We start from the raw sequence: 16,535 nt of genomic DNA on the forward strand, positions 1-16,535 counted from the left end.
TGAATGTTTGACGGGATTATTTGTCGGGCGAATATTTCTTTAAGCAAAGTTGTGCTTATATTACGAGGGAAGTGAGCTGCGAAAAGCGCGCGAAATAGAACAGGCGCAGGGTTCCCATGTTCAAAATAAAAAAAAACTCAAATTATTGTTTGTTTACTATATTTGTCAGGGTTTTATTAAATAATTCAACATTCATCGATAGTGCAAAAGTGTATTAATGTTTTTTTTTTCTACCAAGAAGACATATTGTAAAATTATCGCAAAGTGTGCGTGCAGAGGGGCAACCCCACAGGGTACCCGCGCGATTACCAAAAAAAGTCGCATAGTTATATTCCATTTCTCTATACTATATTATATAAGGGAGAATTAGTGAGAAGACAAAAGGTACCACTTGAACACTGAGAGAAAGGAGATTTACTGAGTAGACAGTGCTCTAATACTATGAGTAGGGAGATTTACGGAGAAGATAAAATGGACTCTACAAGATGTAGAAATAGGTTACCTAACTCAAGACAATGGACTCGTGAAACGAGTTTTACGCACTACGAATTCGACTGTTAGTTACGGCACGAGGGGAATTTAGTTAAACGAAAACAGTAACAATGCCACATACACATACACCAAAATATCCAAACTTTATTCTCGACGTTCTTCCTAAACACAGAAAACCATCACTCCTATTTACAAGATTGTTTTATCGCTGGAGCGCAAGTCTCCTCGAGAAAATATTAAACCCAATCTCAGGTCTACTAGGATAAGCAGCGGGATTCAGTTATCCCACCTTTTTCGTCAAATCTAATAATTAAACCATCATCATGTGAGGTCGATTCCCGCCATCAACATCTATATTGCGTGACTTCCCCGCAAGCGCCACGACAGTAGTATGGCGTCATCTGTATTACGTGCAAATGCTGCAAGCGTCACGCTAGTACCATGACGTCATCTTTATTGCGTGCCAATGCTGCAAACGTCACGCTAGTACCATGACGTCATCTGTATTGCATGTCGTTCACGCTGGCGTCCCGTCTGTCTTGTATGGCGTTCATCACCATCACAGTTTCTGATAATAACGAGTCGAGTATCGCGTCCGCGACCTGGAATTTGACCGCGAGCTCGTCGTCATCATAGTCCACCCACTGTGGCTCCTCTTCTCTCAGTTCCTGGATGAGGATTGCGTCCACCGCGTCCTTTTTGCCTGCTTTGAGCGGCGTCTTCCGTCTCAAAGTCTCCAGGTTTGGTCTCTCCGTGCCAAGACCTATCAAATTCATGACTCGACTCTGGACCACCTGCAAGTAGTCGTCCTCGTCTCGTAGTGGGGTCAGGCTGCGGTAGATGCGACTCTTCTGCCGCCGTCGCTGCTTCATCCAAAGCGGTCTTGCAGGTGGCGACTCCTCATGAAGAATATCCCTGAACACATCCCCCGTCAAATCAAACACAAGTTTTTGATAGGACTGCTTGGAGGCTGCGTTAGGATCATTCGCGTCTACAGCATCTGTGATTTCGGGCGGTGGTTGAACATTACTGATAGAGTGCCCTGCCTGCTTCAGGGCGTAGTACTTAGAAAGGGACGAAGCCACCAGGTCGGAGACCTCGGCATATCGATGCGGCACCACATAGGTGATAGACAGTCCCCGCGGCCTTGCGTACGAAGTCACGTCATCACCGGGCGGCAGCTCCAACTCCTTGTCAGTATTGAGATCAAACTCATTGTCATTATCGTCGTCAAGTTGGTGCCCCAGCTCATCGTGTAGAAGCTTGAGTTGGGTGAGTTTATCCGCGAGTTCGTGCCCATCCAGGGCGGATTTGTCCTTGGTGGGGCTTCCGGGGGGGCTATGCTGCTTGTGGATACCGTCTGGGAATCGATGTACGGCCATATATTTGTCGAAGAACCTCGGACTGGTTTCGCTGCTGCACGGAGATGCGCTATCGTGCTCCTCGTGCTTGTCTCCAAGATGCAGCTTTAAGTGTGGCCTCTCTTGCCCCTTCTCTTCGTTTTTCTTATCCGCTGGCTGTAGCTTTGCATGCAGCTTCTCGAGTTTACCCTCTGCTGACTGTTGCTTCTCTCTTTTCTTTCGCATTACACTTATCATTTGGGAAATTGCTTGCTGAACGAGATCCTCGGAAAGTTGATTCACAATAGCATCGCTACGAGTCTGCGTTCGACTGGTCGGCTCAATAAACTTGAACGACGGGACAGCAGCTTTGTCTCCCTCATCTTTCTCGACTCTTAAAACTTTCTCAAATCTCTCACTCCCAGAAAACGACAGCTTCTCCGAAATAGATACATCTTCTGCTTCTGAAATTTCGCCGAATTCTTCAGGCCAACGATCAGCACCTTTCTCTGTAGTCCTTTTTTCTCTCGCGGGATCCGTGCGGTCTTCGGATGTGGCCAGCCCAGAGGTTTGTTGGTGAGCCTGGTATATATTGCTCACGCAGCTTAGGGCATCGTTCAACAACATCCCCGTTATCGCATCCGTTATGCGGTCCGCACGATCTTCCACTTTCTTTACCGACTCCTTCGTCAAATCCTGCATCTCCACAGTCTGGCCAGGTTCGTCTTCGCCCCCGGTCTCTCTTGGTTTAACATCCTCGCTAGCCATAACCTCCCGCGTCTGTTTGCTAAGCCTTGGAGTTGATGCTTCACTCTCGCCTTCAGACTCTTCCAACGTAAGTTCCTCCTCTGGTAAATCCTCCACAACACTTTCTTCATCCGTAGGTATCTCTTCCTTCTCAGGCGTATTCTCGGCTGACCTTTCCAAACTCTTTTCGCGTTCTGAAACATCTGGAGTTTTCTCAGATTCCGACGCTTCAAAATCTACCGAATATGACGTTTTTTCTTTGATTGATGATCCGGGCTCGATATCTGCCGTATAAGGATTCTTCTCCTTGGGGTCCGAGGCTTTAGTTCCTTTTGATTCAGACGCTCCAAAGTCAGGAGTATACTCCACTCTGTTCTCCAGATCCTGTTCACTTTTTACCGACTCTTCACCTTCAGAAGGCTCGAAGTCTTCTGAATACCCGGATAAGGCCGATTCACGGCTCTGCGGTCGTTCTACTGATGCGTCAACACCCGGTGACTCCTTGTCTTCCTCGGGAACATGTATACGTTCCGATATGGTCGCGTCACTTTGTTCTTCATCGATCGACGCATCACTCTCGGAGAGACTTTTCCTTTCCTTGTGTGTGGATGCTTTCGAATCAGAACGGGAATCCCCTTTCTCTGGACTCTCGGGTATGACCTCGATAAGGGAATCCCCTTCGGCCTCTAGGTGTTCCGAATCCGTTTCTTTCGTCCCATTGTCTTGGAGGGAAATATGGTCACTAATGTCATCTTCTGTTTTTGGCTCTTGCTTTTCATTCTTGAACGTAAACCTGTAATCGTGCGCTTTGGATGGCTCACGGCTTTTCACAGAAGCAACTGACGCCTCCGTTTTTAAATCTTCCTTTTCGCTTTCGAACGTATAGCTGTAATCGTTCGCTTTGGATGGCTCACGGCTTTTCACAGAAGCAACTGACGCCTCCGTTTTTAAGTCTTCCTTTTCGCTCTCGAACGTATAGCTGTAATCGTTCGCTTTGGATGGCTCACGGTTTTTCACAGAAGCAACTGATGCAGGGATATCTTCGTTGATGTCCAACCTCTTAGAATCTTCTCTAGATACTTGGGATAGACTTCTGATCTCGCTTGCTTCGCTTATTGACGAATCCCCGATCTTAATATCCTCTTCCACTTCAGATGACCCTGAGTGTCTGTCGCTTAGTTCCTCGGCTATAGAAGTTGATCGATCACTTATGTCCAAGTCTTTTACTTGGCTCTGAGTCTTAATCTCGCTCGTGTCCTTACTGTCATTAAGATCAACCGCTAAAGGAAGATCTTTCAATCGATCGCCATCCGTCTCAGAGTCTGCGCGTGACGAGTCCCTGGCGTCAGAGCTGTATACGTCTATAACACTGGGATCCCGTTCACGAGCCGGAGCACCCACCGAAGTTCTACCAGAAGGCTCACTTGTAGAGGTTCGATCAGAAGCGGAAACTGGTTCTCTTGGTGTTATCGCGTCACGTATCTGCGGACTTCTTGGCGCTTTGCTGCTCTCACTAGGAGGGGTATACGCCTGCTGTTTGTCGGATGGGCGGGGCTCTTGGTCGAGGGGTAGGGGTGATAACGTTACCCCTCTGACTCCGTAGCTGCTTGGTCTTGATTCTGCGGATCGCGGTCGGTCGGTCGGCTGGTCCAGTTCGGCTTTGATTTTCTGGATAACAAGCTCCACGGCCTGAAATCACAGACGAACAAATACGTGAGTCGTGTGGTAAAAATTGTGGACTCTGGTTGACAAAAAAAAAAAAAAAAAAAAAAAAAAAAAAAAAAAAAGCTCAATGGCCTTGGCGAGCCTATAAGCTAGTAAAACCTGCGGATTGTATTCAGACCAGAAGGATATTAAAGTTGTGCTTGCAGTTGTAAGAACATACCACAGAGAGTGTAACCAGGCGAAAACTAAATCATGACATATACATAGGGAGAAATTCTGATAATCTTGGGTGGTGATATTTGTTATTTGACATAGTTCATTTCAACATTTCTTTAGATAAATAAATATTTAACCTCCCCTTTCGGAAACAAGTAAACGCTTTCTTCGTGACCAAGTTTCTGTGACTCTTTCACTGTCATACCTGAAGCTCCTTTCTGAGGCTGGCTTCTTGGGCGCGCAGCATGGCACGTCGTTGGCGCTTGCGCTCATGGTATAACCGCTGTGCCTCGCGCTTGCGCTGTTCAAGCTGTTCTTTCAGCAAGCGCACACGACCCTCTACGTCGCTGTAGTCCGAAGTTTCTACAAAAGAGCAAAACCACAATCAAATCTTTCAAATCTTCAAGCTGAACATTTCACCCAACTTCATAAAAAAAAAAAAAACATTATCACACGGGATAATGGAATTTATCTCGTGTAAGGTTATTATGCAATAATAAAATGCCACAAAAGTGGCCGGAAGAATCCATATCAATGTGTCGATTACCTTTAGCAAACAAGCACGGCGCTCAATGTTGCTCGCAAAAAAACAATTTTAATAGTATATTAAGATAAAAACTTTCTCGGGATAAAAACACATTATCCCACGGGATAATGGAATTTGTCTCGAGTAAGGTTTAATTATAGTTTCACTTTTGATAAGGTTGACAGGTTGATGGCGACAGCAGGGAATATCCGGATATCAATTTCACAAGAGGCACGTGGTTTGGCACCTATAAGAACCCCTGCGATCACGGGGTGCGGCCTTCTTCCCAGAGATAACGAAAGATACAGACGTGCAGAGTAGCTATCCTGAAAGCAATTTCCCTTCGCCTCCCATCAGCTTGTCTTTATGTCTGTTTTTTTTTCTCTGTTGTAAGTCAATTTTGCAGGTGGGCGGTAGTATGCGCAAAAAGATACCATACAGAATTTCCCATTTGGGCGTATGTCAACTATATCATTCTTGCTGTTTGGGCGGCATAAAATGATTCAATTATTAATTCATAATTGAAGATAATTAGAATTTGCGTAAGAAAAGTAACTTAGAATAGAAAAAGCCTTTAGATAGTGTCCATCCCCTCATTGTCAAAAAAAGCTAGATACGCCCCTGATAAAATACGCACTAAAATGGTAAAAAACTTAATGAGAATTCACGGTAATCGGCACTAATATTTACTCGGTTGCAATATTAGGCCGTCAATTTCGTACCCTGGGTACCAGAGGCTCTGAGCTTCGCGGCGAAAACGATTTAAGCCTCTGGTACCCAGGGTATCAATTTCTCAGTAATGCTTCAAGTTATTTGGGACTTCAAATAATCCATTAGATTAACTTTGAACTGAGATTAAATTGTAAATCTGATCGTGTCGAACTAAGTTTTAGCATTCCTCCTCACATCCACAATCTATTGTGGAGGAATTGAGGCAAACCAAAGAACCTTTATTTTTGTTGCGTGACAAGCTGCAACGATCTAAAACAAGCGGTAACACGCAACACGCATGCTCACCGGTCATAGACGTCTCTTCTTCGCTCTTCTGCTCATCCTCTTTAGAAGACGACCGCTGCTTTAGTGAGTCTCGAGCAGGCGAAGCCTTACGCACAGGGGTGGAGTGAGTCGGTGTCATAGTGCTGTCCAGAGATTCAAACGTGTCATTGACGTACTCTTCAGGAATTGTCGTGTCTTGCGACCGAGACCTCGTCACGCCTTCGGGAATTGTCGAGTCGTGTGACTGAGTCCTCGTAGCCACTTCGGGAATCGAGCTCTCACGAGACTTGCTCTCCGGCGGTATGCTTGGGAGGTCCTCGGAGATGGAATCACTGCGTTCGGAGAGTGATCGCTTGGAGGGTAGGCGTTCGGAAGGCGTTTCGGTTTTCTTGCTGGGCGAGCTGGTAGAGCCAGGTGGTGTCACGCTTCGAACTGAGAGCAAATAAGTCACACAATGAATAATCAATCATTCATAAGTGGGAATGAGGCAGGCGAAATGGGGGAACAAATCAGTATCAATATACTGAAAGATATATGTTATGCGAAGAGTTGTTTGGCGATACATAGAGACTACAAAAATGAAATCTCATTCTTTACAAGCAAATCGTTTACTATTTAGCTGCCTTAAGGAGTAGTGTTTTTACAATTATTTAGTTTTCCGTAAATGGTGATGTCTGGATTTCCACGAGCGTTCACCTACTTGCCTTACCATACAGGCTAAAAAGCGTACGATAAAGGCCAGTCACGGCGGCTGTTTACACTCTTGCTTAAAGCCGCATTATCACCAGTTTACTTCCGGAGGTCCGACGGAAACCTCAACCGTTAAAAGACAAAAGAATCTATTAAAATCCGAGATATTAAACAGGCCATCCGCTCTAACTTATCAATCAGACCCTAAGGGAAACTTCCAATAAACACACTGCTTTCAATATTTTGAAATATTTTTAGCGTTTTCAGTTAAAAATCATCGGATATTGTTACGTAATCGAACGGAAGTAAACTGGTGGTAATGCGGCTTTAATACCGTGTTACAATGGGCTAATAGGCTAAGAGATCACGTGACTTACTGGGGGACAAACAAGCGCACGCTCAGGCTTTTAGCGGCAAGACAAGCAACTTATGTAGCGCTTTTGAATAAAGCCAGAAAGCACGAAAGGGTTTACTATTTTCATTTAAAGATTTCAGATTTTCGTCGTTCTGTGACGTGACGGGCGCAGCCATTTCTGTGTTTAGTTTGGCTTGAATTTGTCACCCAAAAGGTCACGTGACCATTAGCGCTAGTCCCCTATTCAATTGAAAATTGCAAATAAGGTATCAGCATTCAATCGCGGGTGATTGTGGTGGAGTTTTCTTCGAGAAGTGTATATTTTTTGATAATATCAAATAACAAGAAATGGTGTCCGTGACATTCTTTAGTCAGACGTACTATACTACTGAGGTACTGCACACACGACACCCTGGCTCCCCAAGAATAAGGACCCGACTTACCCCTGATGTCTCGGATGGCAGAGGGCGCCCGATTTTCAGTGAATGCCGCCCTATGTTCTGCAGCGGGAGAAGGCCTTGCCCCTGCCTGTATGCCAAGAGCCTGGTTCAATAGCCTTTGCACCTCCGACTCCTCTGCGTCCAACCGCTGCTGCCACTCGATCAGTTTACGTTGTGAGGCCAGCAGGTCTTCTGCCTTTTGACGGCGCCCGATGATCTTCTGCTCGCGCTGAGTCAAGTACCTGGGCAAAGACAGGGACAGGTGAGGTACATAGTGGGGAAGCGATGACCTACAGAGGGGGGGGGGGGGGGGGGAGTTACATAGAGGGGGAGGAGTGAGGTACAGAGAGGGAGATACATAGGGGGAGGGGTGAGGTACAGAGGGGGAGGGTTTTAAGGTACAGAGGGTGAGGTAAAGAGGGGGAGGGATAAGGTACAGAGGGGGAGATACGTAGGGGGAGGGATGACTTACAGATGGGGAGATACATAGGAGGAGGGTTGAGGTAAAGAGGGGGAGGGTTGAGGTAAAGAGGGAGAGGGGTGAGGTTTAGAGGGGGAGGGATAAGGTACATAGAGGGGATGGGGTGAGGTACATAGCGGGAGGGGTGAGTTACATAAAAGGGGGGTAGTGAGGTACATAGAGGAGGAGGCGTATGCTACATAGATGGGGAGGGATAAGGTACAAAAAGGGGGAGGCGTGAGGTACATATGGATGAAGATACAGAATAAGGAAAACAGTTTTCGTTAAAAGAAGAGTGAAGAACTACGTTAGTCCGTGGGCCTGACTTGTGACAATGTCTTGAATTAAAATTGAAGGTAAAATTCGCACATGTTCATGTGCCACGCAAGTTGGATTCATAGACTTTTAGATACAGATGTTTCTTATGCTCACAGGTAAAGGCAATTCGTTTTTCTCATTGATTGAATTGAAACGCATCATGAACCGCTGCAATGCGTACAAGATATACTCGGGACGTGATACAAACGCGGCTGCACGGAACAACACTTCCGTGTTATTAAAAGAACATCGAAAAAAATGTACAACTGCTGTACAAATGCACAACAAAATGCACAACAAAGGTATAAAATGGAGGTGGAAAAAGAAGAACCATTTAAATTTAAATAGATGCACAAAATTAAAAAAAGGCGTCAGTCAAAACTAGATTTTTTCGAGCAAAAGGAATTGACATATAAAGAAACGAAAAATCAAAGTTAGCCACATGTCAAAATAGACTTGTCTACTACAGCTTCGATAGCAATTAGCAATTAGCTTTGAATATAAAGGTTTGTACAGCTTAGATCCATTTGTTTACATTTCCATTTATAGCTAGCAGGTGACCTAGGTGGCGTAATTAATAGCAAAACCTACATGGCGTAGAGAGGAGGGCACTTGAACTCTGCACTTTGTGGGATACAGCGCGTACAGGTTCCTGGTAACGGTGCTTATAGCCGGTACGTGGCCCGTTTTCCTCTCAATGCACGTCTGACGTTTGCGGGAGTGCGGAGTAATGTTATGGTACAAGTAATAAGAATGCTGGTTTAACGGGAGACACCGCTGACCGCTATTACCCCCTACTGCTATCGAGTGGACGCGTTAAGAGCCCCCCTTCCCTTCACAGACGAATAAAAACAGCACCAAAGAATGGAGAAAGAGAAGAAAACAAATAGCCGCATATGATTTAAAGAAGTCCAAGCACGGCGCCATGCCGTCTCCCGCACAATACCGAGTCACACAAAGCATCCATTCCCATTTGCTAATTCGTGCGAGCCACTGATATACATTCAATCAAATATCTTTTTAAAATAACGAACTTTACGTAAATCGTGGAGGTTGTTTTTCATGGTTTTCCTCGAATATACCGTTGCATTTTCAAATAAAAAATGATAACCAAGGAGTGCTTAATCGACATCTAAAATACGCATTTATTAAAAAAGATGTATTCTTATCGAATGACCCGTCTATCTAACGATAGGTAAAAGGAATTAGGGATGCGATAAAACGAAAAATAGGCAAGTCTCAGTCTTAGCAGATAAACCGATTATCTCTGTTAAACTGTCTTTTTTGTGAGTAAAACCTTTACTGATGTCCACCTCATATAGAAATGACAACGAAAATCCGCCCCTGTATAAACAAAGACAAAAAGCTACTAAAGCTACACACGACAAGCGTAGTTACAGTAAAAGTCCGTAGACCGGATTTGCGTGATAAGATCTTTTTTTTTTTTTTTTTTTTGGGGGGGGGGGGGGGGAATTTAAAACTCTCACTTTAAAAAAAAAAAACAATTGAGCCTTTTTAATTGTAGGGTGGTTTGAAAGTCACCGTAATTCAAGCAGATTTTATTAACTCATCTCATTTGCATAGGGTTTCATAGCCTACGAAAACACGCGTCACGCAAGAAAGGTCAACGAGTTTTAACGATACAGCACAAATAATGGAACCTTGGCGGGACAAGGGGGATTCCCTGCTCCAAACCAACAATAGCGCACCGGCGGTGTATTCACTTGGGTGCACGTACAAGAAAAAGCACCACGAGTCAAACAATTTGGCGTATGATTAGAGGGGAGAAACGGACAAAAAAAAACTTTAGGAGTATAATGTTAGGAAGTTTTTCTGAGTTAAACGCGCTTGGAGGTAGGGAGAAATTTCTCTGATAACCTACGCGTGCTTCTGGCTCGAAGATTAGCTAAATTTAGCGATATATCATATCACCTAGATTAAACTCGGGGACAAAAACCACTTTTTAATCGGCCACTTTAAGAAAGGCGATTCATGACAATTTTGGATCCACTTTTATTTTTCTAAATCCAAGGATAACTGTCCTTCTCAGAAAATTTGTTAAATACGAACATCAATCGAAAATTAAGTAAATGTCCATCCCTCCTTTTTGAATTTTTCGTAATCACGTAAAGGGTGCTATGGAGAATAAAGAACTGATGACTATTCATGTCCATCGAATATTTGTGAAAAACGCACCAAGTCAGGCTTAAAGAGATTTGGGGTTGGTGAACATTTAATACAAGGCCCCTTATTTGAAAACCCACTTTTTTCTGTGCTTATCTCAGCGCAAGTCGGAGTTTTCCACCAGCTTGCAACGACAGCTATCAACCGCAAGCCTTGATCATATGCAGAAAACTGTATTCTATACAGTACCTCTATAAAGCGACCACTTCGCAACGTCCCAAAATATTGGCCACTCAAATACTGTGTTCTATACCTCTTTTAAGCGGTCACGATGAAATATCTTATTTACAGCTTTTATCTCGCCGCCAGAAACTCCCTTAGGTAACAAAAATGATAATAAAAAAAAAAAAAACTTTGCCGTTAACCAATTCGTACAAGCCAATGATGTTGCGACTTTTACTGGAGCTTAATCATATTCACAGGGGTGTTACTTCCTTTGTGAACCTACATTAACAGGCCAACCTCTACCAGAGGTTATTTGGCCCTGTCCCTAGGGTGGCCCCTTAAAATTGTACCACTTTATACATCACTTTGCACGGTTCCGAGGGTGGCCACTTAAAATTGTACCACTGTATACATCACTTGCCAGGGTTCCGAGGTTGGCCCCTTAAAATTGTACCACTGTATACATCATTTGGGTACGGTCCCTAGGGTGGCCGCTTAATAGAGGTACCACTGTATACATCACTTAGCATGGTCCCTAGGGCGGCCGCTTAATAGAGGTACCAATGTATACATCACTTGGTACGGTCCCTAGGGTGGTCGCTTAATAGAGGTACCACTGTATACATCACTTAGCACGGTCCCTAGGGTGGTCGCTTAATAGAGGTACCACTGTATACATCACTTGGCACGGTCCCTAGGGTGGTCGCTTAATAGAGGTACCAATGTATACATCACTTAGCACGGTCCCTAGGGTGGCCGCTTAATAGAGGTACCAATGTATACATCACTTGGTACGGTCCCTAGGGTGGTCGCTTAATAGAGGTACCACTGTATACATCACTTAGCACGGTCCCTAGGGTGGTCGCATAATAGAGGTACCACTGTATACATCACTTAGCACGGTCCCTAGGGTGGTCGCTTAATAGAGGTACCAATGTATACATCACTTGGTACGGTCCCTAGGGTGGTCGCTTAATAGAGGTACCACTGTATACATCACTTAGCACGGTCCCTAGGGTGGCCGCTTAATAGAGGTACCAATGTATACATCACTTGGTACGGTCCCTAGGGTGGCCGCTTTATAGAGGTACCACTGTATACATCACTTGGGTACGGTCCCTAGGGTGGTCGCTTAATAGAGGTACCACTGTATACATCACTTGGCACGGTTCCTAGGGTGGCCGCTTTAATAGAGGTACCACTGTATACATGACTTGGCATGGTCCCTAGGGCGGCCGCTTAATAGAGGTACCACTGTATACATTACTTGGCACGGTCCCTAGGGCGGCCGCTTAATAGAGGTACCACTGTATACATGACTTGGCATGGTCCCTAGGGCGGCCGCTTAATAGAGGTACCACTGTATACATTACTTGGCATGGTCCCTAGGGCGGCCGCTTAATAGAGGTACCACTGTATACATTACTTGGCATGGTCCCTAGGGCGGCCGCTTAATAGAGGTACCACTGTATACATTACTTGGCACGGTCCCTAGGGTAGTCGCTTAATAGAGGTTCCACTGTATACATCACTTGGCACGGTCCCTAGGGTGGCCCCTTAAAATTGTACCACTGTATACATCACTTGGGTACGGTCCCTAGGGTGTCCGCTTAATATTGTAGCACTGTATACATCACTTAGCACGGCGGTCCCTAATCAAGGTTCTCGCCAGTATGAAGGCAGCATTATATTTTACGTAAGGCACGTGAAACAATAGAGAAAATCCCCCTGGACTGGTTTCTATGCAAAATAGTCTTGTATAGCGATTTAGATAGTATGCCTCAATCTCGCGTCGCGATTGCAATGATAATAAAACAATAAACGCCACTTTTGCATGGAAACACTCCCAACGTATCACGTCCTTCGCCGCACCGTGCGAAATTGCGTTCACTTTATGCGCAATTGAACCCTGAAATTATCGAAGATAATTGCATTGTTCTAGAGATGCGAGCTTTCTTTCATTCCTCAAAACTGAATTTGCAGCGATTCCTCGTCTGCTGAAAACGAGAGTTTTGGTTTTCCCCTGGAAATTTGCATGCACACAAGACGGATTTAATATTTATGCGACAAAGAATAAAAAGAACGTCTGAGTGAATGTCGCTGGGAAAGGAACACTTGTCTTGTTATTCAAGGGGTTTTGCAGGATTCTATAGTCAATTTTGTCATGATGGTTTTAACGTCAATATCAATGGTTTCGCAGTCATTCATTTTTTTTCCAAAGTGGAATCGAATAGCACATTGTGAGATGGGATATAATCTCAATAACACAAACAGAATAATTTCTCAAGCGGAGAAAAAACGGCAACACAATCTAGGAAGCCACGTAAATGCTGCGAGGGAAGCAATTTGAGTGCATCGAATGTTTGATCTGCTGTACATTTCGGAGTCGGAAGTAACAAGTCAATTCCGTAACATTGCCACTTTCCGTGTTAACAGGTTCGGCACGAGCTTTGCAATCAAAAAACGACGTTTCGAGTAGAGGTGATTCAAATTTCTGCCCCCGTATTCAAATTGACAGGGATCATCTCAAAGGTTAAATTTTCTCAAGCATCGAAGCAAAACAAAAACACCAAGTTTAAAGTCCAAATACGAACATCAATCGAAAATTAAGTAAATTATATTACGTACCTTGCGAAAAATTGTAAGGCTAGGCAAAGCATGTTTGCCATTTAATCAATGGTCCGCATTGTCGGGAATTATCCGGCGAATTCTATGAAACCCCCGTGATAGCTAAGAAACAAGACCACCACACGGGGCACGAGAAGGACCGCCTCCGCGTGAGCTGAGACGTTTAGTGAGCGACTCAGGCGGGTTCCTTCGAGGCGATCTTTGAGTATCACAAGCTGTACTCAACAGGAGAGAAAGCCGAGCTGACTAGGTATTTAATATTGATTAGTAGCGTAACGAGCGCGCAGAAATGGATGACGACATGGCTATATCGGGACGGATAAATGCAGTTTATATCCATCATGCTCGAATGACTTGTAATAACAATACAGTTTTAAACGATTTTTAACCGAAATTAAATTACCGAAAACGATGTTCGCGATATTCAGAATCACGCAACAAAATCCGCATTTATCGAAGATTTAGAGATATGGTGAAGTTTGTGTACAGAAGTCTTATTACCGGGAAAGTTTAAAGCCCCGATGACATTATGATTAAACAATGTAAATCGGACGCGTCGTATTGACAGGGAAATATTTAAAATGACAACGAAATTAGAACCGTAGGTAATAAAAAAATATATATACGAATTAAATCGGGATTAAGTATACCCTTGCCTAAAAGTGTTTATAAATAAGATTGAATTTTCAATATAAACATTCTAGGATCAGATGTGAGTTTCGCACCATCGCGGTTAAACAATCCTTGATGTCTATTGCTTACCCAAAAATATGGGAAATAAGAAAATATTCTAGTACCTAATCATGATGTGGTATTTGCGTGTACGACAGTAGATTTTGTGCGGCTCCATAGGGTGTTCAATGCCTTTGAAATCGTCGCATCGGTAAGGCATGACTAGGTGATGTGACTTTCGACTCTCCTCGTTCGTTTTCGATGGGGTGTCTATGGAAGACCTGCCCGGGCAAGCGAAGGGATAATCGCACGCGAGATAGTCATGGTTATAAATCGCCACTACGAAATAACAGTATAATTAGCACTACTTTCCGAAGAGTGGAAACTAGATTTAAATTACAATAACGCTGAAAATTTAAAATAGCAGAAGATCGAGAATCCTAAAAGCAACCAGTTTAAATATTATGACTTTTTGGCAAATAGGAATAATGTTTTAAGTTATCTCTGCCGATGCTCATGTAAAATTCATTTTACTTAAGACTATAAATATCTCTGCAAAACGTCAAGTCTATTAACAGATGATGCTATTTACAGAAAAAGATAAAGGTTATTTTTTTTAACATTGATATCAAACGTATTCGAAATAACTGAAGTCCACGATATGAGTACGATACTTTAGTTTTGATAAAGCGAGACATAACCAATAACCGTTAAAACTATACTCTTTTAACAAAAAAAAAAAAAAAAACACACACACATTCTCTAAGATAAACAAAACATAAAAATATAAAATAAAAAGGAACGTTAGAAAAGTGAGTAACGCTATTAAAGCAACATTTGTTTATGCTGTTTCGGATGAGGATGTGATATAATTGTTGCATGGTATTTTTGAATGAAGTCCTAATCAAACAAACGTAACGTTCCCATCGGGTTCCAGCAAAAACACGGGCCGAGCAGGGTTTACAGCCTTGCGAATCATCCGAAACAGCATTATCAGATGCCCAATATTGCTTCAATAGCGTTCTTCACTTTTCTAACGTATAGCGGCGCAAGTAAGTATCCAACAGAGAGAGACAAACATAAACTCAAGGCATCTGATAGGATTTCTGATCCTATTGCAATAAATCAGCGTACGTTAGAGAAGTGAAGAATGCTATTATAGCAATTTTGGACATCTGTTAGTGCTATTTTGGATAAAGATGTGATATTATTGTTGCATGATATTTTTTTAATAAAGTCCAAACCAAACAAGCTTAACGTTCTCGTGGGGTTCCAGCAAAAATACGGACCTAGCAGGGTTTACGCATACTAAATGGAGAAATTAAAGTCGCATTGTCAACAGTTTACTTCCGGTCGATTACGTAACAATATCCGATGATTTGAACGGAAAACGCGGATGAACGGAAAACGCGAAAAATATTTCAAAATATTGAAAACAGTGTGTTTATTGGGAGTTTCTTTGAGGATGTGATTGATAATTTAGAGCGGATGGCCTGTTTAATATCTCGGATTTTAATAGATTATTTTGTTTTTTAACGGTTGAGGTTTCCGTCGGACCTCCGAAAGTAAACTGGTGACAATGCGGCTTTAAGACTAAACGCGCACGCCATGTTAAATGTCCATCGTAATCTTACATCGGAAATCCGGAACTAATCTTACGGTGATTTTCACGGCGCGTGCGCAGTAATCATTATAAGCCGTTCCCACATGGCGAAGTTTCTTACCTTTCACTCGACTGGATCCGGCGCTTGTTCAGTCTCTGCATGATTCCAAGAGAGTCGCTTGAAGGGCTCTTCAGCGCACTGACAATATGTCGATCTCCTGCCGATCCTTCGTCGCTCTCACCCTCGGAAAACGACCGTTTTCGATCGCGGCCTGAAATTTTCGGCTCATGCTCGTCGTAGGTCGGGAATGAGGAGTCGGTGCTCGGGGACTGCACGGCCGAGAATTCCTCGGGGACTGACCCTGACTTGGATGGGGAAGTTTCGCTGACCTGTGCGCGGTCTACTCGACTGGTGGAAGGTTTCTCAGGGCTTTGTTCCACCCCTTCAGCAGATTTCTAAGTGAAATTAGGAAAAAAAGTCAATGAAAAGCTGTCTGGTGCATTAACCTGTTGTGTCTTTAAGCACTCGCTGTCGAAATCAGCGAGATCACTTTTTCTGAACAAAAAAACAGAGATGATACACAAGGCAAAAAACACATTTTAGGGGTAAAAAAATATAGTTACTCAATATTATGAACGTAGGAACCAATTATAAAACAAAACTTTACCATCTTGGTGGATTCTTAATACAGTAACTGAGTGCTTTAAATGGCCGGAAGTCGTCCCTCCACTCTCATTACCCGTCATCACTGCTATATACATCCCCGTCTAACAAGTGTCGTATCTTTTTGATCTCTCACAAGTTGGTTAAAAATTGAAATTACCCAAAAGTTGATGATACTTATTCGCGTGCGTTACAAGCGATGTCTACGATCTATGAATCACGTGGATGTAGTCATTCAAATCATCTAAACCAATCACAAATGTCCATAGTGCAGTCAGCTGGCTTCCCCCGCCAGAAACCCACTCGATTGCATTCGATAGAAACAGCACATGGCATTGATCGCACACGTTTACACGGGAACTCAGACTTATTGA

General features: G+C 43.6%; 1 protein-coding gene across 2 annotated transcripts in view; it reads right to left on the minus strand.

The window, feature by feature from the left end:
• Positions 1-616: 616 nt before the first annotated feature.
• LOC5519313 (centrosome-associated protein 350) overlaps positions 617-16,535 on the minus strand; it is a 46,041-nt gene continuing 30,122 nt past the window's right edge. For both annotated transcript variants that reach the window (XM_032364165.2, XM_032364164.2), the window contains 5 exons: positions 15,619-15,953; positions 7,471-7,709; positions 6,004-6,414; positions 4,666-4,823; positions 617-4,268 (listed from right to left, as the gene is read on the minus strand). In XM_032364165.2, the coding sequence (XP_032220056.2) occupies positions 990-4,268; positions 4,666-4,823; positions 6,004-6,414; positions 7,471-7,709; positions 15,619-15,953 (4,422 nt within the window). In that variant the 3' untranslated portion in view covers positions 617-989. The remainder of the gene's footprint in view (positions 4,269-4,665; positions 4,824-6,003; positions 6,415-7,470; positions 7,710-15,618; positions 15,954-16,535) is intronic.

Source organism: Nematostella vectensis, chromosome 8 (genome assembly GCF_932526225.1).
Source record: "Nematostella vectensis chromosome 8, jaNemVect1.1, whole genome shotgun sequence".
NCBI classification, from domain to species: domain Eukaryota; kingdom Metazoa; phylum Cnidaria; class Anthozoa; order Actiniaria; family Edwardsiidae; genus Nematostella; species Nematostella vectensis.